Source organism: Giraffa tippelskirchi, chromosome 13, assembly GCF_054371585.1.
Source record: "Giraffa tippelskirchi isolate mGirTip1 chromosome 13, T2T-mGirTip1v1.2.pri, whole genome shotgun sequence".
Taxonomy (NCBI): Eukaryota; Metazoa; Chordata; class Mammalia; order Artiodactyla; family Giraffidae; genus Giraffa; species Giraffa tippelskirchi.
In genome coordinates, this window is record NC_137287.1 from 4,212,333 (window position 1) to 4,238,450 (window position 26,118).

Consider the following 26,118-nt stretch of genomic DNA (forward strand, 5'->3'; position numbering starts at 1 on the left):
CCCTGCTCTCTCGACGTCACGGACTCGACCTTTGATACCACCAATCAGCGAGAAGAAGCTGTGGGAAGCATTCCCTGCCTTATCCGGAAGTGGGCGGGACACCGTGTGAGAAGCAGCCAATGGGCGGCCAGGTGGCGGGGCGCCCGCGTGACCGGCGGCGCGAACAGCTCTGAGTCCCGCCTCAGGCTCCGCATCCATGGAGCGAGCTGACGGGCCGAGGTGAGCGGAACTTGCAGCGTTCTCTTGCGGTCGCCCTGGCTAAAGCCCACGGCGTTCTAGGCCTCTGGAACGGAGGGGAAAGTGACCGCGGCGCAGGCCGAGCCGTCGACGCGGAGACCCCGGAGCGGGCACCTCAGTGCGCCCCACACACGCCGCCCTGTGGGTTCACTTTGAGGTCGGGGTCCGCGAGGAATTCGGCCCCCTGCCCGGACGCTGCCACTCATCCGCGGACCTGAACCCGGAGCTTGAAATTCCAGTAGACGGAATTCTTTTCCTTTTTACCTGGCTGCGCGCTGTCTTTCTCTTTTTAAATTGAGGGTGGTTTTAGGGGCGGCTTCAAGACACATGCGAATTTGCATAGCCGCACAGTTTTAAAAGACGCAGTGCTTCTGTGGCTCCTTGAGTACACGCTTACCGGCGGCTGCACCGAATTCGGGGTAGCAGGTCTTCGGGTAGCATTGCTGCACAGTTGTCAGATTCGTGAACCCAGGTTCTCTGTGTTTAAATGTTATATCTCCACCTCTCCAAATGTCAAGGGTGGGCCCGTGTAGGATGTCCTGCCAATTCAACTTATTTTTAGAGGCACTTTTTCCCATTTTATGTGGTCTCGTCTGCAGTTTTTACATTTAAGACAAACTTGAGTAGAATTTTTTGCAAGGTAAAATGAAGAGTAAGGATTTTTCTTTTTTTTAACAAGGATTTACCGAGGATATGGGCTTCCCCAATAGCTCAGTTGCTAAAGAAGCTGCCTCTAATGCAGTAGACCCCGGTTTGATGCCTGGGTCTGGAAGCTCCCCCTGGAGAAGGGAAAGGCTACCCACTCCGGTATTCTGGCCTGGAGAATTCCATGGACTGTATAGCCCATGGGGTCGCAAAGAGTCGGACACGACTAAGCGACTTTCACTTTCACCGAGGATATACTATGTCCAGGTGACAAGTAGTGGTAGAAAAAAAAAATCTGTCTGCCAGTGTAGGAGGCCAAGAGATGTGGGTTTGATCCCTGCGTGAGGAGGATCCCCTGTAGGAGGAAATGGCAACCCAGCATTTGTGCCTGGATAATTCCTGGAGAGAGGAGCCGGGTGGGCTACAGCCCATGGGGTCACAAAGAGTGAGACATGACGGCACACACACCTAGCAGACAGTGCGGTGCTAGTAAGTTCTTGAAAAAGTAAAATTATTTGGCCAGATTTGTGATTTCTAAAGTAACTCTGGTGGTATCATGGGGGATTAATTGAAGTAGAAAACAGACAGACCCATTGGAAAATTCTGAAAGGAGGTACAGTCAGAACTTTGAGGGCCTTTGCCAAGATAGAAGCTGGCAGGCTGGATTCAGAGTGGGGATTTTTTGGGGGGGGGGTCCCTTTGGTCTCCATTGTGGCAGGCAGGATCCTTTGTTGAGCATACAGACTCTCTAGTTATAGCCCTCAGGCTTAGTTGCTCTGTGGCATGTGGGATCTTAGTTCCCCAACCAGGAACTGAACCTACGTCTCCTATTGCAATGTGGATTCTTAACCGCTGGACCACGAGGGAAGCCCCTGGAGTGGGTATTTGAAAGCAACCATAGGAATAGTTATACAACTGGTACCTGATTTCTGAGATGGTTTTGATTTTGATGTGAACACTGTGGATTTCCCAGCAAACTTTTGGTTTTTCAAATTGTGGGGAAATGTTGCTTTCAGCTTTCAAAGAAAGAAGGTCCTATTGTAAATGTTCATTGACCCATAGTTTGAGGGAGACATGTGTCTCCCCCATGTAGATCCCAGTATAATTAGATTTTAAATATCTATTTTACTTGAAGTATCCATTCAGAAGATTTTTTGACATGTTTTAGGATTGTAGACCAACATTTACATTTATGAATATAATTACTGGATATGTTAATGTAATGGATGGATTAGACAAATTAACTTAACAGAGATGAATTGTTTCCCACAGTTCAAACCAGGATGAAAATACATAATTGCCTCCTTGCTTTGTCTCTTGTAACTGGTTTCTTTAGTTCAGAACTTGCTAAGGCCATCAAACCTATTGATCGGAAGTCAGTCCATCAGATTTGTTCTGGGCAAGTGGTACTTGGTCTAAGCACTGCTGTGAAAGAGTTGGTAGAAAATAGTGTGGATGCCGGTGCAACTAGTATTGGTAAGTTTGGGAGAGTTTTAAACAACAAGAAATAATCAGGTTATGCTGTTTTATTCAAGAAACAGTAAGATGATCATTGATATGCTGTGAAGTTATCTTTTAAGCATAAAAAATAAGACTGTAGCAAGACAATCATTGATGTGCTGAGAAATTGTTATTTTTTTAAACATAAATTTAGCACCTGTTACGTGCCTAGTACTTGCCTAGGTAGTAATCATAATAATAGCAGTTAACTTTTATTGTGTTCTTCTATGTGCCAGGCAGGCATTGTGCTAAGAACTATGTAGGTAACATTTAGTCTGCAGAGTAATCTTATGAGATTAGAAATTACTATTGCAATAATTATTATCTCCATTTTACAAATGAGGAAATTAAGGCACAAGGAATTTGCCTTTTTTGAGCTTTAGCTAGTAAATCTGATCCCCGGGAGTCTGATTCCAGAACCTGTTCTCTAAAGGCTGTGTTAAAATTACCGTCTTGAAGGAAAGAGGAAAGAAAAAAATAAAAATGAAACGACTTTATCTGGGCTAGTAAATAGCCAAGAAGGACTTTAAAGAATAAAATACACAAGATGACAGTAGTTATTTAAATAAATATAGTTAGGACTCAAAGTTGCATTTTGTAAGTTATAACTATTGTCTTTCACTCTAAAGTCTTTTCATGTCGACCAATTTGAGAATCAGTACTTTAACCTTTTTAGATCTCAGGCTTAAAGACTATGGAGTGGAGCTCATCGAAGTTTCAGACAACGGATGTGGGGTAGAAGAAGAAAATTTTGAAGGCTTAAGTAAGTGGTATTTTGATAATCCTATTTTAAAATATTTTGGCCCAATATCTGAGAATTTGGGGTAACACTGTCTTAGGAAACCCAAAAACAGCTTTTACAACCAGTCATTTGGGTGGGTACTGTGTGTGTTCATTGTTCTATCATGATGATATCTTGGACTTAGACTCTTCACCTCTCTCTCAGCTCTGAAACATCACACTTCGAAGATTCAGGAGTTTGCTGACCTTACTCAGGTTGAAACTTTTGGCTTTCGAGGGGAAGCTCTGAGCTCACTCTGTGCACTAAGGTGATGCAATGTTTTTATCATCTAACTTGACCCCTTCTAAAAATCTCTCTGAAAACTGAGAAGTCTGATTAGAATCATTTTTGTTTACACTTTTCCATATGAATATTCTCAACTTCTAACTTCTCTGTTCTATCGTATTGTCAACCTAAGTGGTAATATTTCTGAAATGTAAGCAATGAGTGAAATGAAACAAATGGTATATGATATTATAAAACAATCGCTACCCTTATTAAAGCAGAAAGTTCTCCATTTAAAAGTAACATAGCTAGGTTCCCCTGATAGCTCAGTTGGTAAAAAATCCCACCTGCAATGCAGGAGACCCTGGTTCCATTCCTGGGTCGGGTAGATCCGCTGGAGAAGGGAAAGGCTACCTACTCCAGTATTCTGGCCTGGAGAATTCCATGGACTGTGTAGTCCATGGGATTGCAAAGAGTCAGACACGACCAAGCGGCTGTCACATAGGGGCTTCCTTGGTGGTCCACTGGCTGGGACTGGGTTCCGTTCCTGGTCAGGGAAATAGATGTCACATCACTCAACTAAAGTTCCCACCTGCTGCAATGAAAGATCAAAGATCCCGAGTGCTGCAACTAAGACCTGGTGCCGCCAAATAAATAAATTAATTAATCAAAAAAAAAGGTAACATATAGATAAATATAGATGCCATGTACTATTTTAATTTATTTTGATGTTGAGGAAAAAATTTGCTGAACACTTATTTAACTGCACATCTTCTAAGATTTTGTTAGACTAGTAGTATGACAGCTAAACAGAGAAATAAATCTTTATTAGTGAATTCAGCAGTTTTAAGATCTTTTATTTTGCAGTTTAACCAAAGCAAGTATCAAAGCTTTTATCAAAACAAAATAGTTACAGAACTCTCACTATCTACTGGGGCCCAAGCTTTAGATTTTATGACAATTCCTCACCCCTTTAATCTCTCTTGATGATCTCAGAAGGATCAGCATCTTTTTAGGAGAGTTTTGAGAGAACGGAAGTGAGAAAATAAGCATGTGATGTCCAGCACCTGGGCATCTTTAGCTGACCATGCTGTGCTGGCTTTTGCTTCTAGTGATGTGACTATTTCTACCTGCCACACGTCTGTGAAGGTTGGGACTCGATTGGTGTTTGATCACAATGGAAAAATCCTCCAGAAAACCCCCTACCCACGACCCAGGGGGACGACGGTCAGTGTGCAGCAACTGTTTTATACGCTTCCTGTGCGCCATAAGGAGTTTCAAAGGAATATTAAGAAGGTACGGTAAGGGACTTCCCTGGTGGTCCAGGGGCTGGGGTGCCGTGCCCCCATTGCCTGGGGAGTGGGGGGCTCAGGCTTGATCCCTGGTCAGGGAACTAGATCCTGCATGCTGCAGCTAAGAGATCACATACTGCAGCTAAAAGAACCTGCATGCCCCATTGAAGATCCCTCATGCTATGCTGTAACTAAGACCCAGAGCAGCCAAAAAAAAAAGTACAATAAATCCAGAATCCTGACTTGCGAGAGCCTGGAGAGGGTAGTGACCAGACGTAGTTCAAGATCAATCGGGTTGGTTTGCACGACTGTTCATTCTCTTTCTTTAATTTTTTAATATTTGGAGAGGTGCTTAGCTTGTCTCTTTCTCTAAAAGACCCAACTTTTGGATGATTTATCTTTTTCTTTTCTTGGAAAGAATCATCAAATTGTGTCTAGGAGATCTTCTAGTATGGGAAATGAGTCTTTTAAGACTATTTTTTGATCCTCTCTGTATTTTTCAATAAGACAGTTTTTCTTGGTTCCCTGAAAAGTGAATCAGTGTAACTTTTATGAATTGGAATGAAAATGAAATAGCTGCAAATTATATAACTGTTGTGTTTAAAAAGCAGTTAGAAATTGTCTATATATGTGTATGTGTAAATATGTATGTATGTAATCACATGTATGTAAGTTGTTGTTTAGTTGCTAAGTTGTGTCTGACTCTTTCGTGATCCCATGGACTGTAGCCTGCCAGGCTCCTCTGTCCATGGAATTTTCCAAGCAAGAATACTAGAGTGGATTGCCATTTCCTTGTCCATGGATGTATATGTGTGTGTGTGTGTGTGTGTGTGTGTGTGTGTGTATGTATAGTCATATGTATATATGATTACAGTTTTGTAAAAACAAAGCAACTGGCCTAATCAGCATAGAAAAAAGGACTGGGAAAGTAGATGCATGAATGCTACCAGTGGTTTTTCTTGGATCTGCTATCACTTTTGCTATCTTCCTTGAGCCTTTCTCTTTTGTATCTGTGTTTTTTATAATCCAAAAAATTACTTAAACATATGCTGCTTAAAACGTTCTTTACCTCTAAAGCAATTTGTGCTAGTTAAAACTTCATAACATTTTGCAAAGTATAGAAAAACTTAAAAAATGTTTTCTTTTTTAATTTAAAAATTAAACATTTTTTGTACAGAGAAAACTTTTATTATTATTTTGTATCGTATGGTAAACACATCTGTGCCTCAGAAAACATAGGCATAAAGAACTTGTACTTGCTAGAGACGACCATGGTTAGCAGTTTGGTTTGCCTTTCCAGCCTCCTAGTTTCATGTATTCATAAATCTTAGAAAAGTCTTCAAGATAAATATTAATATTAGGAAATCAAGTGATACAGAATATGAAACATTTAAATCACATGAAACTGTGTGTGGCAGAAAGTTGGTGCTGTTTCTGCTTGTCTCCCAGACTTTGGTTTGAATTCCTTAGACTTTAAACGCGTACTTGTATATACAGTCTTTCTACATATGTTCCTTTCTTTTTTTTAACAATTAGGATCACATTATATACACTGTTCAATACCTCGACTTTTTATATAGTATATTGTAGATATCTTTTTTGGTCGACTGGTACTATATTATTCTATATCATGGTACCATTGTATGGATATACTGTAATTAATTGGCCCCTGCTTAGGTTGTTTTTAATTTCTCACAACTACAGATTGTCTCAGTAAACATTTTTTCATAATACATTTTCGATTGTTTATGCCACTGTTTTTTTTTTGCAAGGATAAATTTCCAGAGGGGGGATTCCAAGGTCAAAGGGAACGTACGTCTATAGCAGAAAACTACAAGAGTGCCCATAAGAGTATTACATGAGCCAATGAAGTGTCTGGCACTGCACAGAAAAAAAAAAAGAACTTTATCCTCTGATTTCTCTTGGATATCGTGTTGGGAGATTCAACTCGTAAATTGTTTTGTCTCATTGAAAGATGATATGAGAACCTTGAATTGGCTGTGTAACTTGAATCATGTGATTCTTGTAAAACTGAAGTAACCTTGAGTCTTTGGGTTTGTGTTTTTCAACAGGAGTTTGCCAAAATGGTTCAGGTGTTACAGGCATACTGCATCATTTCAGCGGGCGTCCGTATAAGTTGTACCAATCAGGTTGGGCAGGGCAAGCGGCAGCCTGTGGTGTGCACCAGCGGAAGCTCCAGCATGAAGGAAAACATCGGATTGGTGTTTGGGCAGAAGCAGGTAGTGGCGGCCAGTTGTGTAAAACCGTTTTCTCACTCTTGTGGTCATGGCAAGTTTCTTTTGTTGCTTTCCAATAGAATAGAGCGTTGGAAGAGACCCCGATGCTGGGAACGTTTCCAGTAGAATAGAGCATTGGAAGAGACCCCGATGCTGGGAACGTTTCCAACAGAATAGAGCGTTGGAAGAGACCCCTATGCTGGGAACGTTTCCAGTAGAATAGAGCGTTGGAAGAGACCCCGATGCTGGGAACGTTTCCAACAGAATAGAGCGTTGGAAGAGACCCCAATGCTGGGAACGTTTCCAACAGAATAGAGCGTTGGAAGAGACCCCGATGCTGGGAACGTTTCCAACAGAATAGAGCGTTGGAAAAGACCCCGATGCTGGGAATGTTTCCAGTAGAATAGAGCGTTGGAAGAGACCCCGATGCTGGGAACGTTTCCAGTAGAATAGAGCGTTGGAAGAGACCCCGATGCTGGGAACGTTTCCAACAGACTAGAGCGTTGGAAGAGACCCCGATGCTGGGAACGTTTCCAGTAGAATAGAGCGTTGGAAGAGACCCCGATGCTGGGAACGTTTCCAACAGAATAGAGCGTTGGAAGAGACCCCGGTGCTGGGAACGTTTCCAGCAGAATAGAGCGTTGGAAGAGACCCCGGTGCTGGGAACGTTTCCAGCAGAATAGAGCGTTGGAAGAGACCCCGGTGCTGGGAACGTTTCCAGCAGAATAGAGCGTTGGAAGAGACCCCGGTGCTGGGAACGTTTCCAACAGAATAGAGCGTTGGAAGAGACCCCGGTGCTGGGAACGTTTCCAGTAGAATAGAGCGTTGGAAGAGACCCCGGTGCTGGGAACGTTTCCAGTAGAATAGAGCGTTGGAAGAGACCCCGGTGCTGGGAACGTTTCCAGTAGAATAGAGCGTTGGAAGAGACCCCGATGCTGGGAACGTTTCCAACAGAATAGAGCGTTGGAAGAGACCCCGATGCTGGGAACGTTTCCAGTAGAATAGAGCGTTGGAAGAGACCCCGGTGCTGGGAACGTTTCCAACAGAATAGAGCGTTGGAAGAGACCCCGGTGCTGGGAACGTTTCCAACAGAATAGAGCGTTGGAAGAGACCCCGGTGCTGGGAACGTTTCCAGCAGAATAGAGCGTTGGAAGAGACCCCGGTGCTGGGAACGTTTCCAACAGAATAGAGCGTTGGAAGAGACCCCGATGCTGGGAACGTTTCCAGTAGAATAGAGCGTTGGAAGAGACCCCGATGCTGGAAGAGACCCCGATGCTGGAAGAGACCCCGATGCTGGGAACGTTTCCAGTAGAATAGAGCGTTGGAAGAGACCCCGATGCTGGAAACGTTTTCAGTAGAATAGAGCGTTGGAAAAGACCCCGATGCTGGGAACGTTTCCAATAGAATAGAGCGTTGGAAAAGACCCCGATGCTGGGAACGTTTCCAATAGACTAGAGCGTTGGAAGAGACCCCGATGCTGGGAACGTTTCCAGTAGAATAGAGCGTTGGAAGAGACCCCAATGCTGGGAACATTTCCAGTAGAATAGAGTGTTGGATGAGACCCCAATGCTGGGAACATTTCCAGTAGAATAGAGCGTTGGAAGAGACCCCGATGCTGGAAGAGACCCCGATGCTGGAAGAGACCCCGATGCTGGGAACGTTTCCAGTAGAATAGAGCGTTGGAAGAGACCCCGATGCTGGGAACGTTTGAAGGCGAGAGGGGAAGGGGGCGGTGGAGGATGAGATGGTTAGATAGCATCACTGACTCAAGGGACATGAATTTGAACAAACTCGGGGAGACAGTGAAGGTCCGGAGAACCTGGCGTGCTGCTCTCCGTGGGGTCGGATACAACTCAGTGACTGAACAGCAATAACAAATAGAATAGAGAGTAAAATCCAGTAATTGATTTTCTTTTAATTAGGCTCCTGTCACAAAAATTAATGTTAAGAGCTGTAAGTTTTAAAATAACCCTTTTACTCTCTAAAAAAATAGAAAGTTTTGTGGGCAGTGTATTTTTTTTTTTTAATATTTATTTGGCTGTGTTAGGTCTTGGTTGCGGCATGTGGTATCTCCCTTTTGTGGCCCACAGGCTCTCCAGTTGTAGCATTCTGGCTCAGTAGTTGTGGCTCGAGTGCTTAGTTGCTCTGACGCATGTGGGGTACTAGTTCCCCGACCAGGGCTGGAACCCACATCCCCTGCATTGCAGGGCAGATTCTTAACCACTCCACCACCAGGGAAGTCCTTGTGGGCAGTGTATTGATAATGGATAAGTAGGAGCCCCAAGTGTTTCTCTTTGCTAATAAATCAAAATTACTCTAAAACTGCAGAAAGCAACTGTTGAGATTCTTTGTTCTCTTAATATGGATAGCTTGATTATGAAGGAAAACACAGAACTCTCTTTATAGCTTCCATTCTGAAGTTTGGAAGTTGAAGTTCTCACTTGGTCATGAAATCACCATGAACCTTGACTTCTTTCAGTTGCAAAGCCTCATCCCCTTTGTGCAGCTGCCCCCTAGTGACGCCATCTGCGAAGAATATGGGCTGAGCTGTTCCCAGGCTCTGCATAACCTGTTTTGGTAAGTAGATTGCTGCCCAGAAAATTACCATCATTTTTTTTTTTGAGATTTTTTTTTCTTGGTTTCGTTTTTAAAGATCATGCTTTTAAAGTTTATAGTTTCTTATGTCCATCATAAAACTGTAGGCAGTATGATTGCTGAGGAAGCAGGTTTATATGAAGGAGTCGGGTACTGAATGCAAACAGTGTTCTGGGTAACTGGTACATTTTAGGGGGTTTCCTGTTGAGTTAGCCCTTGTAGAAGAGACTCTGTCTAGTGAACAGGTAGGATAGCTCTTAAATTATGTATAATGTTTCATTTTATTGGAATCTGCAAAGCGGGGTAGAGGCTGAGTTTATTTTCACTTGTGCCTTACTCAGGATCCAATCCACCATCATCATCATCATCATTTTTTAAATAATGATTTAAATCATCTACTTGGCTGTACTGGGGTCTTAGTTGTGGCATGCAGGGTCTTTAATTGTGGCTGCCGGATCCTTCCTTTATTTATTCTTAGTTGCAGCATGCGAACTCTTAGTTGTGGCATGTGGGATCTAATTCCCCGGCCAGGGATTGGGCCTGGGCCTCTTGCAGTGGTCCAGTGGCTGAGACCCCACACTCTGGATCTTAGGAAAGTCCCCCAGCATCATTACTTTTAGTGTAAGAAAAATATAGACACTTTTCCATAAACAGGGTTGGCCTTGTGACAGCCCATATTGTTTACCATCCGTCCACTTGCCTCTGGCTTATGCCTGAAATTAAAGATGAAGATTTACCTGTTTGTTACAGTATCAGTCTTACAGAAACTCAGATATCCCAGGGGTGGGTGGATCTCAGGTGAAATAAGCCCATAACCAGTGCGTTAGTTGATAGAAGTTTGCTGACTGAGAACTGATTTTAAAAGGAAGGAGAATGTGGGCAAAGAGCCTGGATTCAGGTCCCTGGGCTCTGTGGACAGTTCGGTGGAGACTGCACGAAGTTTCTAGAATGTGAATGTGGGGTGAGACCTGCTCCTTATGTGGAGGCGAAGGACTTAATAGGGAAAGTGAGAGCCGAAGTGAATCAGTTTTGAAACCACTGAGTTACCCGTGGTGGATTTGTCAATAATGGGATCTTGGGACATTCCAGAGGGTCTGTGTTCCTTTCCTGATTCACCAGAACGGAGCACAGACGCTCATTACCTGAAATGTTAATACCTGTCAGCTTGTCACCGGGGATTATGTTTTTATTTTTCACTTTGAGAATGTGCTGAGTGATGTGTGTCTGCTCCTTTCCACCCTGGAATCCTGCCCTAATGGCATTAACACTGAACAGTATCTCAGGTTTTATTTCTCACTGTGCTCATGGCGTGGGAAGAAGTTCAACGGACAGACAGTTTTTCTTTATCAATCGGCGGCCTTGTGACCCATCAAAGGTATTTCAAAATTTGGGGGGATTAGTTTTTTTCTTCTAGCCTTCACTTTTAATTTTATTTTTTATAAAATAACATTTTCTGACACAGGCAATTTACATGGAACTTGAGACTCTTAACTCAGAAACATGAGTAAATTATCTGTTTTTTCATTCTAATCAATCTTATTCTAAAAGCATGTTTTCATGGAAATATATTATTTAAACCAACAATGCTATATTATTGTCATTTAAAAAATACTTTTAGAATGTCTCGCTATTAGTTTCTTTCTTTTTAAAAAGACTTTTATTTTACATTGGAGTGTAGTTGATTTGCAGTGTTGTGTTTTAGGTGTACAGCAGAGTGGTTCAGTTATACACGTACATATATCTATTCTTTTTCAAATTCTTTTCCCATTTAGATTATTACAGAATATTGAGTAGAGTTCCCTGTGCTATATAGTAGGTCCTTGTTGGTTATGTATAAATTATCTTATTTTAGACCTTTAAAAATGTGTACCATACAGTGGTTTCAGTTATACATCTCTGTGTGTGTGTATACATATGGACATATATTAATAACCAACATACTTATTATCATAAAATTATCACGATTAGAAGACAGTAAACATTTTAAAACGTTCACTATTATCTACTCTTTGGTGTAGGATGACACACGTGCATGTGCCTCTGTATTTTCTCTTTGTTTTAGCCATTTTCCAGGAAAATAAGGCCCAAACTGCTTCTGCTTCAAACTAAAACTGATCGTCTTGATACGATTATAGCATGTTTTAATGGTCCGTTTTGATTTTGCATCTTCAGCAACATTATCCCTCAGTAATAGTTTCTGTTTTCCAGTGATTGTTCAAAATTACTTCCTGGTTTGTTTTTGCCGTGCCGCCTGGCTGGTGGAGTCTTGGTTCAACCAGGGACTGAACCTCCACCCTCAGCAATGAAAGTACGGTCTTAACCACAAGGCAGAGAATCCTCCAGATTACTTCTGTCAACCAGATATGACTCAGCTTCTAAACTTTTAAACTGTATTATAATGGATGTGATTTTATGGCTTATCTGTAATGCCATTTGATAGTCTCATTATTAACCCATATAAATACACCTCTATGTACGTGCGAATGTATTTTATGAGCATTTAAACTACATCACATTTTACTGACATCTCTTCAAGAGCATCTTCATATTGGAAAAAGATTCAGTTTTATGAATCTGTGCTTAAAAATACTCCTTGGGGGGGGCAAGAGGAAACCTTTTTGAGGTGATTGATATCTTCATTATCTTGATTGTGGGAATGGGTTTGCAGGTGTATGTATATATCAGAACTTAAAAAGTTGTACACTTGAAGTTCAATTTGTTTTAGGGCAACTCTACCTCAAGAAAGCTGCTAAAAAAAAATGTATCCTTTTAATAGTTGGTTAGAGTGTTATTAGAACACTGGGGAAATAAACATTTATTCTTTTCTAATCTTTGTTTTTTTGTGTAGGTTTCCAGACTTGTGAATGAGGTCTATCACACGTATAATCGACATCAGTACCCATTTGTTGTTCTTGATATTTCTGTTGATTCGGGTAAGTTCTGCTGAGGTTTCAGTAAAATTGGTGACTTACTCCTGAAAGAATAAAATGAAATTATAAAGCTCAGATATGACTAGAAAATTTTATAGAACAGTTAATGGCTATATACATTTTTATAAACTAAAAAAATTTAAAAATTAAAAAAGTATTTTATTTTAGACTTTTATTTTTTTATACAGGCTTTCCTGCTTTCTACTTGGAACTTTGTTGATTGTGTTATTAGGAAAATGTGACTTTTTCATGTCAGCCAAGGGAGAAAGTCGAATAAATGTTTTCCCTGATTTTGAAAATAATTCATTTCATCTAGATATTTTTCTTCTGATAGCTGTTATTATGGTTTATTGTTATTCCGTGTTTTTTCTAGATGCTTAGAAATCTATATGTGCACACCTTAAAAATATATATACCTAATGGTATATATATATCTATCCATATTTTTTGGAATGGGAAAATAATTTTGGAAAATTTTGTATTATGCTCTTTAACCTTAGATGTAAACATTTCTTTTCAGAAACATGATTCTAATATTAATAGCTGTATTGTATTTCGGTGTGTGGCTATATCTTGCTTTGTGAACTTTTATGTTTGTGCTTATTTTAGTTATTTTCAGCTTTTGGAAATTTAAATTGTTTTCTTATAGATAAATCATTATCTATATCTTTGATTGTTTCTTTAAGATAAACTCCTAAAAGTAGAATCACTGGGTCAGTGAATGTGATCCTGTTATACCAGTTTATACATCTATCAGCTGTGTACTAGGGATTGTAAGTTTTAAGCAGATTCAGTAGGTGATAAAAATGACATTTTAGCTTGCAATTTTAACCTGTCTTTTCATGGGTTTGTTTGCTTTTTTTTCTTTTGCAATTTCCCTACTCAAGTACTTGGGTAGTTCATCTGTTTGCTTAAGGTGGACTTAATCAGCATCTTTTCTATTCTGCTTTAGAATGTGTCGACATCAACGTTACTCCAGATAAAAGGCAAATTTTATTGCACGAGGAGAAGCTTTTGTTGGCAGTTTTAAAGACGTCTTTGATAGGAATGTTTGAGAGCGATGTTAACAAACTCCAGGTCACCCAGCAGCCGCTGCTGGGTGTGGAAGGTAAGAAAAACACCAGCATGTAAACAGCCTCCACCACCCGCGGCTGCCCTGGTGCTGTCCTCAGTTTGTTTGGAGGGCAAGTGTTTTACCAGCATGTAAACAGCCTCCACCACCCGCGGCTGCCCTGGTACTGTCCTCAGTTTGTTTGGAGGGCAAGTGTTTTTGGCATGAAAGAAAATCTCCCTTCTTAGACAGACAATATGCGTCACCCACAAAGCACGTTGCTGCAGATTTTAAGGTAATCTGGGTAAAAAGAGACACAAGCCGCCTCTGTTATCACTCAGGGGTCCGTTCTTACCAAGACTCACCCCTTCTCTTTCAGTAAACATGCCCTGATTTTGGCAAGCCTTTTGTCCATTTCCAGAGTTCTGAACAAGTTGATTCTGATAATTTTTGCCATTTTCTCCTATTTCTTTAATCTACCTATTCTGAAGGGTATATAGCCACATCACACTGTGATTTTAATCCGTGTCTCCTTCCTGGTTCGTGTAGTGCTGTGTTCATGCCTTGGATCAGCCATACAGAGCTCATCTGTGCAAAGTGCGTGTTCACGTGAAAATACCCCCTCATTCCATTTCTGCACGGGCTTCCGTGGTGGCTCAACTTTAAAGAATCCGCCTGCCCATGCCGGAGACGTGGGTTCAGGGCCTAGGTTGGAAGATCCCCAGGAGGAGGGCATGGCGACCCAGTCTAGTATTCTTGCCTGGAGAATCCCATGGACAGAGGAGCCTGGTGGGCTACAGTCTATGGGGTTGCAAAAGAGTCGGAGACGACTTAGCGACTAAACAACAGTAATTCCATTTCTGCACAGCCTCTGACGCCCTCCTCTGTTTGCATCTACTTAGGTCACTTAATAAAGAGGCCTTCGGCAGAGATGGAGAAGCCCGAGCCAGAAAAGCAGGATGATCCTGCCCCATTAAGGACTCACGGAGCAGAGAAAAGGGCAGTGACCATTTCCAGGCTGAGAGAGGCCTTTTCCCTTCATCAGTCAACTGAGAACAAGTCCCGGGGTCCGAAGGCCACCAATCTGAGGCAGGTTTCTCCGAGGCAGAGAAGTAGTGCCCAGTTTCCTAGAGCTTCGGGGCGCCCCTGCTCCCGGAAGCACATCTCTGAACCTGGGGAGGATGGGAGGACTTCTGCTCAGGGGCCTCACGACTCAATGGGCAGAGTGGAGATGGAGGAGGACTCGGGGCACGGCAGCTCATCTACCGGCTCCGAGGAGGCATCCAGCACTCCCGAGATGAGCAGCCACCCCAGCACTGACAGGGTGGCAAGCTCCCCCGGAGACAGTTTTTCCCAAGAAAATGTGGAGTCTCGGGAAAAGTTACCTGAAACTGACCATCGTCTTTCAGGCACAAAGTGCCATTTAGACCAAGAAGAAAGCAGCTCCACATCTAGAGTCTTGCCGCAGCCCACGAAGCTCTCATCCCCAAACGCAAAGCGTTTTAAAAAAGAAGGGATTCCTTTAAATCCCGATGTCCTTCCAGAGTTGGTGAAAACCCAGAATGCGTCAGCATCCGAGGTGGATGTAGCTGTGAAAATTAACAAGAAAATAGTGCCCCTTGATTTTTCCATGAGTTCTTTAGCCAAACGAATAAAGCAGTTGTGTCAGCAAGAACAGCAACGAGAAAGTCAACAGAATTATAGGAAGTTTCGGGCAAAGATTTGCCCAGGAGAAAATCAAGTGGCAGAAGACGAACTAAGAAAAGAGATCAGGTAACAATTTTCTTTAAAGAACTCTTACCATGCAGTTCTGCAACCTGAAACCTTGCAGGAATTCTTTTCCTTATGTTTCATACAGATTTGGTCCAAATCAGTCAAAGCCTTCTTGACCCCAATTTCATTCCTCTTGGAAGTTTTCAACCCATGGTGACTTCTCCTGCATTGAATTCAGGGCACCTTTGGGGAACATTATTGCTATTTTCCATCTTTCCATTTAATGTTTATGAGGCAAAATTACCAAAGCTATCATTTCAAGAAGATGGTATCAGATAAGGTTAAGTAAAAAAGGCGGTTTAAAGTAAAATATCTGTAATACAGATAATAAAAAACACTAGTCATTGCTAGTTTCTTGACAGTAATCATGTCTAACACTGTGATTCTTAAAAATGATGAATTCTCTTGAAATATTTAATTTTTAAGAAGACATTTATTTGTTTTTGGCTGTGCTGGTTCTCCGTTGCTCTGTAGACTCTCTGTCTTTGTGGTAAGCAGGGACTGCTCTAGTTGGAGCCCGCGGGCTTCTCTCTGCAGTGGCTTCTCATCACAGAGCACGGGCTCTGGGTGGCACAGGTTGAGCAGGGTTCAGGAGTTGCAGCTCCCGGGCTCCAGAGCACAGACTCAGTTGCTCTGAGGTATGTGCAATCTTCCCATCAAACCTGTGTCTCCTGTATTGGCAGGAGGATTCTTCACCACTGAGCTACCAGGGAAGGCCAAAATATTTAACTTGTACTTTTCTTATCATTTATTTTAAAAATATCTGGACAGAGAAAATTCTAGGGACAGAGGAGCCTGGCCGGCTACAGTCTATGGAGTCGCAAGGAGTCAGACACGACTGAGCGACTGAGCACGCACCAAGCTGTAAAGCTTTGTTTCTTGAACCCAGATGCTAGGTTCTTGTTCTAGTTTATGCCAGGAGATACACCTGCCAAAGACATGAAAAGACCAGGGCCTTCAGGCTGGCACAGGTTTTTCCAGTGGGGAATCTGCCTGGGGAATCAGAGCAGGCTCAGATGGTTCCTGAAAGAGCAATTAGATCCAAGGAGTTGGTGTTTGTGCAGATCATATCAGTTTGTTGCCTCTTGGCTCCAAATCCCCGCTTAGCCCTGCTTTTGCAATCCTGATAGGTGTTGGGTCGCAGTCCTGGAGGCTGGACCGCATAAGCCTTTCTCTTGGTGCACTGTTAGACATAATCAGCAGGGTGCGCTGGAGGGACTCTGCAAGACCAAGTGGGAGCAGTGGTTTCTCTTGCTTTCTGTCATGCCCTGTCTTTTCCTACAATATCTGAGATGCACCGTTAAGTGCTTGGAGTATGAAGAATTGATTCTATTTATTTTAAACAATGTACAGACAAAGGTCTGGAAGCATATGCACCAAATCATTAATAATTTAGTAACTAAGTCATGGGGGAGTTAGATGAATGCATGAATAAGTAATGTTATCTTTGGAAAGTGTGATTATTAGGGACTTTGTGTTTTTGTATTTTTTTTTTAATCAGAGAAACAGTATTTTATAATCAGAGAAAGAATCTTCTAAAATGTCTTGTAAAATGGGAATTCCGTAGCAGTCCAGGGGTTAGGACTCAGCCCCGGTTTAATCACTAGTGGAAGAACTAAGATCCCACAAGCCGTGCAGTATAGCCCCCCCCAAAAAAAAAAACAAAAAAACTTATCTAATTGATATTTTCTACACACAGCAAAACGATGTTTGCAGAAATGGAAATCATTGGTCAGTTTAACTTGGGGTTTATCATCACCAAGCTGAATGCAGATATCTTCATAGTGGACCAGCATGCCACAGACGAGAAATACAACTTCGAGATGCTTCAGCAGCACACTATTCTCCAGGGTCAGAGGCTTATAGCGTAAGTGCATTTCATTGCTCAGAATTCAGTGTCATTTCATATCCCAGACTTAGCTTATAGGTGTGTCTTCTGTCCTTAGCTCTGGCTTCCCTGGTGGCTCGGTGGTAAAGAATCTGCCTGCCAAGGCAGGAGACTCGGTTTGATCCCCAGTCTGAGACTATCCCCTGGAGGAGGAAATGGTAACCCACTCCAGTATTCTTGCCTGGAGAACCCCATGAACAGAGGAGCCTGGTGGGCTACAGTCTATGGGGGGAGGTCATAGAGTCAGATACAACTTGGCAAACAACAAATCTATATCTATTTATCTATATTTTTTAGTCCTAAATATCCTTAAAGCAGATTTCATACTTTTTGCATATTAATAGTCATACCTGCCCTTTATGTAGTGCTTATTTTGTGCTGGGCACTGTTGAAAATTTTGCATTTAATCCTCACAAACCTTTGAAATAGTAACTGTGTAGTACCACCATCTCACGGGTAATAACACTGAAGACACACACACACAGAGGTTAAATCAAGGTTACATAGCTGATGGGTTCTTTAACGATCAAACCTTTTTAGCTATTCAAAAATGCCCATCACTGGTTGGCCAGGAAATTCTTTTGATGAAGGACAGTTTATAGTATGTCTGTTTAGAGTATGTGGATCCCCTGGAGAAGTAAATGGCTACCCACTCCAGTATTCTTGCCTGGAAAATCCCACGGACAGAGGGCCCTGGTGGGCTGCAGTCCATGGGGTCGCAAAGCATCGGGCACGACTGAGCAACTAACACTTCACTTCACTTCATGTGTTCAGAAGGTCAGTAGTGCCTGTGTGTCTGTCCTCAGCTATGGTAGAGCAGTTTCAGTGATTAGTCACTGCAGAATTTGGTATTTCTCTCTCTTTTGCCAAATTGAAGGTTTTATACTGACTACTTTACAAGGCAGTTTGGTTGTGTAGCATGTAAACCAGAAGTCTTAAGTAGAGTTGTAAGGAGAAGTCATGGAATTTCATTTGGGGAATTAAACTATGTAATTAGCTCAGATCCCAACAGCAACAGATCCTGTCATGAAGAAGTTACTACTAAAACCGTCTCTCAGCTGGAACCCTTACCTAGTTTATTTGCTGAGTACTCAGTTTCCTCTGTCTCTTGCAGAATGGTTTAATTACCTTTATTTTTAGTAGGAGTAGTAAAGACATTGAATGAGCCACTTTAGAATACTGAGTTACTCCTATGCCTCTCACAGAGGCCATTTATTTTTTAGCTGTTTTGCATAATTACAGTCTCGTTTGTGGCATTTCAAGTTGACTTGGATAATCCCAGGCCGCAATGGGTTCCTGGTGGACCACAGTTTGGGATGAAAGGGTAAAGACAACAGCTGCATCCTTTCCTACCAGGCCCTGCTTCGCTTGGCCCTGACGACCTCTTCAGCTGTCCTGAGCCCTCCTCTCCTGTTCTCTACGCTTGAGCCACCCTGGCCATCCTTTGTTTTCCCTTGACAGGCCTGATGAATTCCTACCTGGCCATCAAGCAGAAGGAAGCAGATCTGTGTGTGTGGCTCTGGGAACATCCTTGGTCCATCCTGGGGCCTTTGCACAGACTGTTGTCTCTGCCTAGAGCACTTGTTACCCCCATCACCTGATAACTGCCTGTCACCCCCAGATCTCAGCCCAAAGGTCACTTCCTCAGAGAAGCCCTCCGTGACCATTCCCACCCCCACTCTCCAGGCCAAGTCTCACGTGCTCCGTGCTCCTAAGTCTCTGAGTGTCTCTTCTTGATTCTCTGTGTTCAGTTCAGTTGCTCAGTCGTGTCCAACTCTTTGCAACCCCATGAATCGCAGCACGCCAGGCCTCCCTGTCCATCACCAACTCCTGGAGTTTACCCAAACTCACATCCATCAAGTCGGTGATGCCGTCCAGCCATCTCATCCTCTGTCATCCCCTTTTCCTTCTGCCCCCAATCCTTCCCAGCATCAGGGTCTTTTCCAGTGAGTCAACTCTTCCCATGAGGTAGCCAAAGTATTGGAGTTTCAGCTTCAACATCAGTCCTTCCAATGAACAGCCAGGACTCATCTCCTTGAGGATGGACTGGTTGGATCTCCTTGCAGTCCAAGGGACTCTCAAGAGTCTTCTCCAACACCACAGTTCAAAAGCATCAACTCTTTGGCACTCAGCTTTCTTCACCGTCCAACTCTCACATCCATACATGACTACTGGAAAAACCATAACCTTGACTAGACGGACCTTTGTTGGCAAAGTAATGTCTCTGCTTTTTAATATGCTATCTAGGTTGGTCATAACCTTCCTTCCAAGGAGTAAGCGTCTTTTAATTTCATGGCTGCAATCACCATCTGCAGTACATTCTCTGTGTAGTTTGTAATTATAGTTTGTTTGCTTGACTGTTCCATCAGGGTCTTTTTTTCCCCACTAGACTGTTTGTTCCATGAGAACAGAGAACGGGTCTGTGTTTGCTCACCTTTATAGCCCCTGTCTTTTAGCGGTTTCTATAAATCCAGGTGGAGAGATGGGTGGATCGCTGGATCGCTGACGCTGGAAGGAGAGGTGGTTGGATGAAGGATGCAGGCAGGAGAAGGAGCAGGATAGTGGAACAGATGTCATTTCCTCTGTTTTCAAATGTCTATAATGACCGAAGCCAGGTTTTCAAATTCTCTTTATTGTGAGGAGGAAAAATAGCTTCTTTTAGGTTGTATTGTTATCGTTAAAAAAAAAAAAAAAGAGTTATTGGGGTGGGATGGCAGATTGAGGAAACACAAACTACTTTTGGAGTTAACTCTGACTTCTAAGAAGATCTTTAAAAAAAAAAACAAAGTGGAAATTAAAAGGAAACGCTTAGGACTTCTCCAGCGGTCCAGTGGTTAGCACTTTGCACTTCCACTGCAGGGCGTGTGGGCTTCAATCATTTATTGGGGAACTGAGATCCCACATGCCTTGAGGCGCGGCCAAAAAAAAATTATTTTTTTAAAAAAGGAAGTGGAGTTTTGTGACAGGTGAGGTTCACAGCTGAAACCATGTTATTCATGTTTGAATAAATCACAAAGCTGTTGTTTTAATTTCATTTCTGTCTTAGAGCCTTCAAGATGTAGTTTGGGTCTCTGTTTTTCAGACCTCAGACTCTCAGCCTAACGGCTGTCAATGAAGCAATTCTAATAGAAAATCTGGAAATATTCAGGAAGAATGGCTTTGACTTTGTTATCGATGAACACGGTAAGTTATTACTTAGAAGGTAGAACTGCATCCTTATAGAGCCGAGAACGATCTCTGAGGCCCTGCACAGTGTGTTTTTTTAGAGATGGACAGGCTTCCCCCCAAAAGCGCTTTGCGTTTGCCCTGTCTTTCAGATGTTCCTGACAAGTAGCACCCAAATGAAACGCAGTTTTCAAACGATGGCTTTTTCCCCAAATTGTCTTCTTTCAGCGCCAGTCACTGAAAGAGCTAAGCTGATTTCCTTGCCAACCAGTAAGAACTGGACCTTTGGACCCCAGGACATAGACGAGCTGCTCTTCATGCTGAGCGACAGCCCCGGGGTCATGTGCCGGCCCTCCCGCGTCAGGCAGATGTTTGCCTCCAGAGCCTGTCGCAAGTCGGTGAGTAAGGAACGCTCGCCCGCGGGCCCTCAGGGGTCTGCTCCAGCTAGGAGTTCTCGGTTCAGCCCTGCACAACCCCGTTAAGTGTGGTCGATGGTCACCCTGGGCCATGTGCCTAGAGAATCCCGTTGTCCTCAGCCAGCATAACCCTGAGCCCTGCACGGCCGCTCTGACCCGCAGTTACTGCATCCCCGATGCAGCGTCCTCCCAGCACCTCCAGCGATCCCGCCTAGTCCGCAGTTTGTCCCCGTTGTTCGTCTGTGGACCTGATGGGTATTAATGATCCTGGTGGAGAAGGAGTAGGTGCTGCCAGTTCTTGACCCTGTGGGAGGTTATCCGGAGGCCCTGCGGTCAGCAGGCATTTTGCAGGGACCCCAAGGCCTGGCAGTGTGTGTTTTTTGGCTGCGCCCCCCCTCCGCCCCCCGACTCTGGCAGGGCCCTGGTGTTGTCCCCACACAGTGCACAGACTGGGGGCTGTCTCCTCTGCACCCAAGGGCTCTATGTCCTGCCCTTGGCTCTCGGCACGCCAGCCACACCATCTGCTTCCTGCCGCAAGCCCTCTGCCTGGATGCCCTGCTCCACACACCTTCCTCGCCTGCCCAGTGCCCTCCCGCCCTCCGACCCTCCCTGAGCACCCAACGGAAGTAGTCTCCCCACGGCACTGCAGAGGACAGACGGGCAAGCTGAGGGCAGGCAGGGGCATTTGAGCAGCAGCCTGAGGGAGGGGGCCCTGAGACATGCAGACACCTGCGGGAAGCTTGTGCCGGGTAGAGGGCGTGGCCACTGCCAAAGGCCCGAGGCAGGTACTTGCTTAACAGGCTTGTGCAAGAGACCAGGGGGTGTCTGTGAGGCTGGAGTCGGGGAAGAAGGGCTGCTTGCAGATGTGGGTGCGGAGGGGGTGTCTGTGAGGCTGGAGTCGGGGAAGAAGGGCTGCTTGCAGATGTGGGTGCGGAGGGGGTGTCTGTGAGGCTGGAGTCGGGGAAGAAGGGCTGCTTGCAGATGTGGGTGCGGAGGGGGTGTCTGTGAGGCTGGAGTCGGGGAAGAAGGGCTGCTTGCAGATGTGGGTGCGGAGGGGGTGTCTGTGAGGCTGGAGTCGGGGAAGGAGGGCTGCTTGCAGATGTGGGTGCGGAGGGGGTGTCTGTGAGGCTGGAGCCGGGGAAGGAGGGCCGCTTGCTTGCAGATGTGGGTGCGGAGGGGGTGTCTGTGAGGCTGGAGTCGGGGAAGGAGGGCCGCTTGCTTGCAGATGTGGGTGCGGAGGGGGTGTCTGTGAGGCTGGAGTCGGGGAAGAAGGGCTGCTTGCTTGCAGATGTGGGTGCGGAGGGGGTGTCTGTGAGGCTGGAGTCGGGGAAGAAGGGCTGCTTGCAGATGTGGGTGCGGAGGGGGTGTCTGTGAGGCTGGAGTCGGGGAAGAAGGGCTGCTTGCAGATGTGGGTGCGGAGGGGGTGTCTGTGAGGCTGGAGTCGGGGAAGAAGGGCTGCTTGCAGATGTGGGTGCGGAGGGGGTGTCTGTGAGGCTGGAGTCGGGGAAGAAGGGCTGCTTGCAGATGTGGGTGCGGAGGGGGTGTCTGTGAGGCTGGAGTCGGGGAAGAAGGGCTGCTTGCAGATGTGGGTGCGGAGGGGGTGTCTGTGAGGCTGGAGTCGGGGAAGGAGGGCCGCTTGCTTGCAGATGTGGGTGCGGAGGGGGTGTCTGTGAGGCTGGAGTCGGGGAAGGAGGGCCGCTTGCTTGCAGATGTGGGTGCGGAGGGGGTGTCTGTGAGGCTGGAGTCGGGGAAGGAGGGCCGCTTGCAGATGTGGGTGCGGAGGGGGTGTCTGTGAGGCTGGAGTCGGGGAAGGAGGGCCGCTTGCAGATGTGGGTGCGGAGGGGGTGTCTGTGAGGCTGGAGTCGGGGAAGGAGGGCCGCTTGCTTGCAGATGTGGGTGCGGAGGGGGTGTCTGTGAGGCTGGAGTCGGGGAAGGAGGGCCGCTTGCAGATGTGGGTGCGGAGGGGGTGTCTGTGAGGCTGGAGTCGGGGAAGGAGGGCCGCTTGCAGATGTGGGTGCGGAGGGGGTGTCTGTGAGGCTGGAGTCGGGGAAGGAGGGCCGCTTGCTTGCAGATGTGGGTGCGGAGGGGGTGTCTGTGAGGCTGGAGTCGGGGAAGGAGGGCCGCTTGCTTGCAGATGTGGGTGCGGAGGGGGTGTCTGTGAGGCTGGAGTCGGGGAAGGAGGGCCGCTTGCTTGCAGATGTGGGTGCGGAGGGGGTGTCTGTGAGGCTGGAGTCGGGGAAGGAGGGCCGCTTGCTTGCAGATGTGGGTGCGGAGGGGGTGTCTGTGAGGCTGGAGTCGGGGAAGGAGGGCCGCTTGCAGATGTGGGTGCGGAGGGGGTGTCTGTGAGGCTGGAGTCGGGGAAGGAGGGCCGCTTGCTTGCAGATGTGGGTGCGGAGGGGGTGTCTGTGAGGCTGGAGTCGGGGAAGGAGGGCCGCTTGCTTGCAGATGTGGGTGCGGAGGGGGTGTCTGTGAGGCTGGAGTCGGGGAAGGAGGGCCGCTTGCTTGCAGATGTGGGTGCGGAGGGGGTGTCTGTGAGGCTGGAGTCGGGGAAGGAGGGCCGCTTGCTTGCAGATGTGGGTGCGGAGGGGGTGTCTGTGAGGCTGGAATCGGGGAAGGAGGGCTGCTTGCAGATGTGGGTGCGGAGGGGGTGTCTGTGAGGCTGGAGTCGGGGAAGGAGGGCTGCTTGCAGATGTGGGTGCGGAGGGGGTGTCTGTGAGGCTGGAGTCGGGGAAGGAGGGCCGCTTGCTTGCAGATGTGGGTGCGGAGGGGGTGTCTGTGAGGCTGGAGCCGGGGAAGGAGGGCCGCTTGCTTGCAGATGTGGGTGCGGAGGGGGTGTCTGTGAGGCTGGAGCCGGGGAAGGAGGGCCGCTTGCTTGCAGATGTGGGTGCGGAGGGGGTGTCTGTGAGGCTGGAGTCGGGGAAGGAGGGCCGCTTGCTTGCAGATGTGGGTGCGGAGGGGGTGTCTGTGAGGCTGGAGTCGGGGAAGGAGGGCCGCTTGCTTGCAGATGTGGGTGCGGAGGGGGTGTCTGTGAGGCTGGAGCCGGGGAAGGAGGGCCGCTTGCTTGCAGATGTGGGTGCGGAGGGGGTGTCTGTGAGGCTGGAGTCGGGGAAGGAGGGCCGCTTGCTTGCAGATGTGGGTGCGGAGGGGGTGTCTGTGAGGCTGGAGTCGGGGAAGGAGGGCCGCTTGCTTGCAGATGTGGGTGCGGAGGGGGTGTCTGTGAGGCTGGAGCCGGGGAAGGAGGGCCGCTTGCTTGCAGATGTGGGTGCGGAGGCCAGTGAGGCCGCGTCACGCGGTGCACTTGGTTGAGGGGTGGCTGCGGGTGTTTCTGTGTTTTGGCCGCACCGGGTCTTTGTGGCTGTGTGCGAGCTTTCTCTGGTTGCGGAGAGCAGGGGCTCCTCACTGCGGTGGCTTCCCCTGTCGTGGAGCACAGGCTGTCGATGCTCGGGCTTCAGCACTTGCAGGACGCCAGCTCCGTAGTTTCGGCTCGCTGGCTCGGCACACGGGCTTCTGTAGTTGTGGCTCCTGGGCTCTAGAGCACAGGCCCAGTAGTGGCACAGGGACTTAGTGGCCCTGTGGCATGTGGGAGCTTCCTGGTCCAGGGATCGCACCCATGTCCCCTGCTTTAGCAGACGGACTCCTATCCACTGCGCCACGGGGGAAGCTCCTGATAGACTTTTAAGAGGAATCTCTGGCCCCTGAGTGGAGGATATGTTGAAGGAATAATGGGGTGGGGGGGCAGGGAGACCTGTTAGACCACTGTGGTTGCCACGGTGGGAGGTCATGGAGGCAGGGTTGTGGGTGCTGGTGGAACTGGCGAGACTGGTTGGTCCTGGACGGGAGTGGGCCATGGCTCTCAAGGATGTGCCACCATGAGGGAGCCATGGAGGGGCTGGATTTCACAAAGGGGCCCGAGGGCTGGGGCCCTAGAGGGCGAGGTTCTTCCAGACAGGACTTTTCAGGGAACACAAGACACAGTCTTGTCCAGCCTCTTTGTGGAGAACGCTGCTTCTGAAGAATGGCTGTGCTGTGCTTTTTCACTCAGTTGTATCTGACTCTTTGTGACCCCATGGACTGTATGTAGCCCACCAGGCTCCTCTGCCCATGGGGGATTCTCCAGCATGAATACTGGAGTGGGTTGCCATGCCCTCCTCTGGGGGATCTTCCCCACCCAGGGATCGAACCTAGATCTCCCACCTGGCAGGCGGATTCTTTACCGTCTGAGCTGCTAGGGAAGCCTTAAATGTGGCTGTTCTAACCCAAATCAGTAAAGCTTTAATTGAAGCCATCATGTCTCACACGCAGGTGATGGTTGGAACCCCTCTTAACACAAGCGAGATGAAGAAACTCATCACGCACATGGGGGAGATGGACCACCCCTGGAACTGTCCCCACGGAAGGCCCACCATGAGACACATCGCCAACCTGGATGTCATTTCTCAGAGCTGACAGCGCTTCTCAGTTTATAGAGCTGTTGATCGTATTGCAGGTTTTTCTGTTTTGCAAGGCAGGGCTTTAATGAACTGTTTAGGGGGTTTGTTTCTAAATGCAACTGCTATTTCCAAAGGTATCAGATCCATTTAGAAATGATTTTGAGGACTCTTTTGATCCACATGGAGCACTGCTTGCAACACTTTTTTTGTTTTGCATTTAAACGCGAGCCTGTGTGTGTATAGAGGCAGGAGTATATTTTACAGAAATATAGCACTTAAGAAGTCACTGGGACCTCTGCTGTGGCCTGACGTGTTTTGATCTATAACTTTCAGCCCTTAATGATGATTAAATTCCTAATGGTTTCACTTCATAAAGTTAATGTTATGGTTCTTTGGAGCTAGTCATTCTGAACCCTGCTGCATATTAAATTTAGAAAAGAATCCAAGAAAACCCAAGGGGGAGTCTCTGTCCAGCTGGAAGAAGTCGAGCAGGTGGCTCGGGGTCTCTCTTTTCTGTTTGTTTGTTTTAATTTTTGTTTTGTTTTTGGCAGTGTCGCGAGGTTTTCGGGGATTGAACCTAGACCACCGCGGTGAAAGCCCAGGATCCTGACCGCTGAACCGACGGGGAGCTCCTGGGTCTCTCGTTTTAAATGTTCCCCGCTGCAGCCAGAACGGCAAAGACTGTTGTGCATGCTCAGCTGCTCAGTCGTGTCCAGCTCTTTGCAACCCCATGGACTGTGGCCTGCAAGGCTCCTCTGTCCATGGAATTTTCTAGGCAAGAATACTGGAGTGGGTTGCCATATCCTTCTCCAGGGTATCTTCCCGACCCAGGGTTCGGACCCAAGTCTTCTCCATCTCCTGCTTGGCGGGTGGATTCTTTACCACTGAGCCACCTGGGAAGCCCAAAGACTGTTGTAGGCAAGGGGAAATAAAAGATTCTGATTTTTCTGTAA

The 26,118-nt window shown here is 46.3% G+C and overlaps 1 protein-coding gene across 10 annotated transcripts; it reads left to right on the forward strand.

Moving 5' to 3' along the window:
* Positions 1-136: 136 nt before the first annotated feature.
* Positions 137-26,118, forward strand: PMS2 (PMS1 homolog 2, mismatch repair system component). 10 transcript variants are annotated; one of them, XM_081552785.1, is made up of 16 exons: positions 137-219; positions 2,219-2,358; positions 3,059-3,149; positions 3,309-3,431; positions 4,501-4,684; positions 6,753-6,920; positions 9,397-9,494; positions 10,788-10,887; positions 12,361-12,445; positions 13,395-13,550; positions 14,396-15,266; positions 16,966-17,133; positions 20,237-20,337; positions 20,548-20,717; positions 25,038-25,221; positions 25,717-26,118. In XM_081552785.1, exons 1-15 carry the CDS (start codon positions 197-199, stop codon positions 25,179-25,181), a joined length of 2,622 nt encoding a protein of 873 aa, XP_081408911.1. In that variant the 5' UTR covers positions 137-196; the 3' UTR covers positions 25,182-25,221; positions 25,717-26,118. The 10 variants fall into 10 exon arrangements, with proteins under 10 accessions (XP_081408911.1, XP_081408918.1, XP_081408912.1 ...); XM_081552792.1 differs by having other exon boundaries at positions 3,059-3,145; positions 3,329-3,431; positions 6,753-8,409; positions 8,457-9,494; XM_081552786.1 differs by having other exon boundaries at positions 3,059-3,145; positions 3,329-3,431.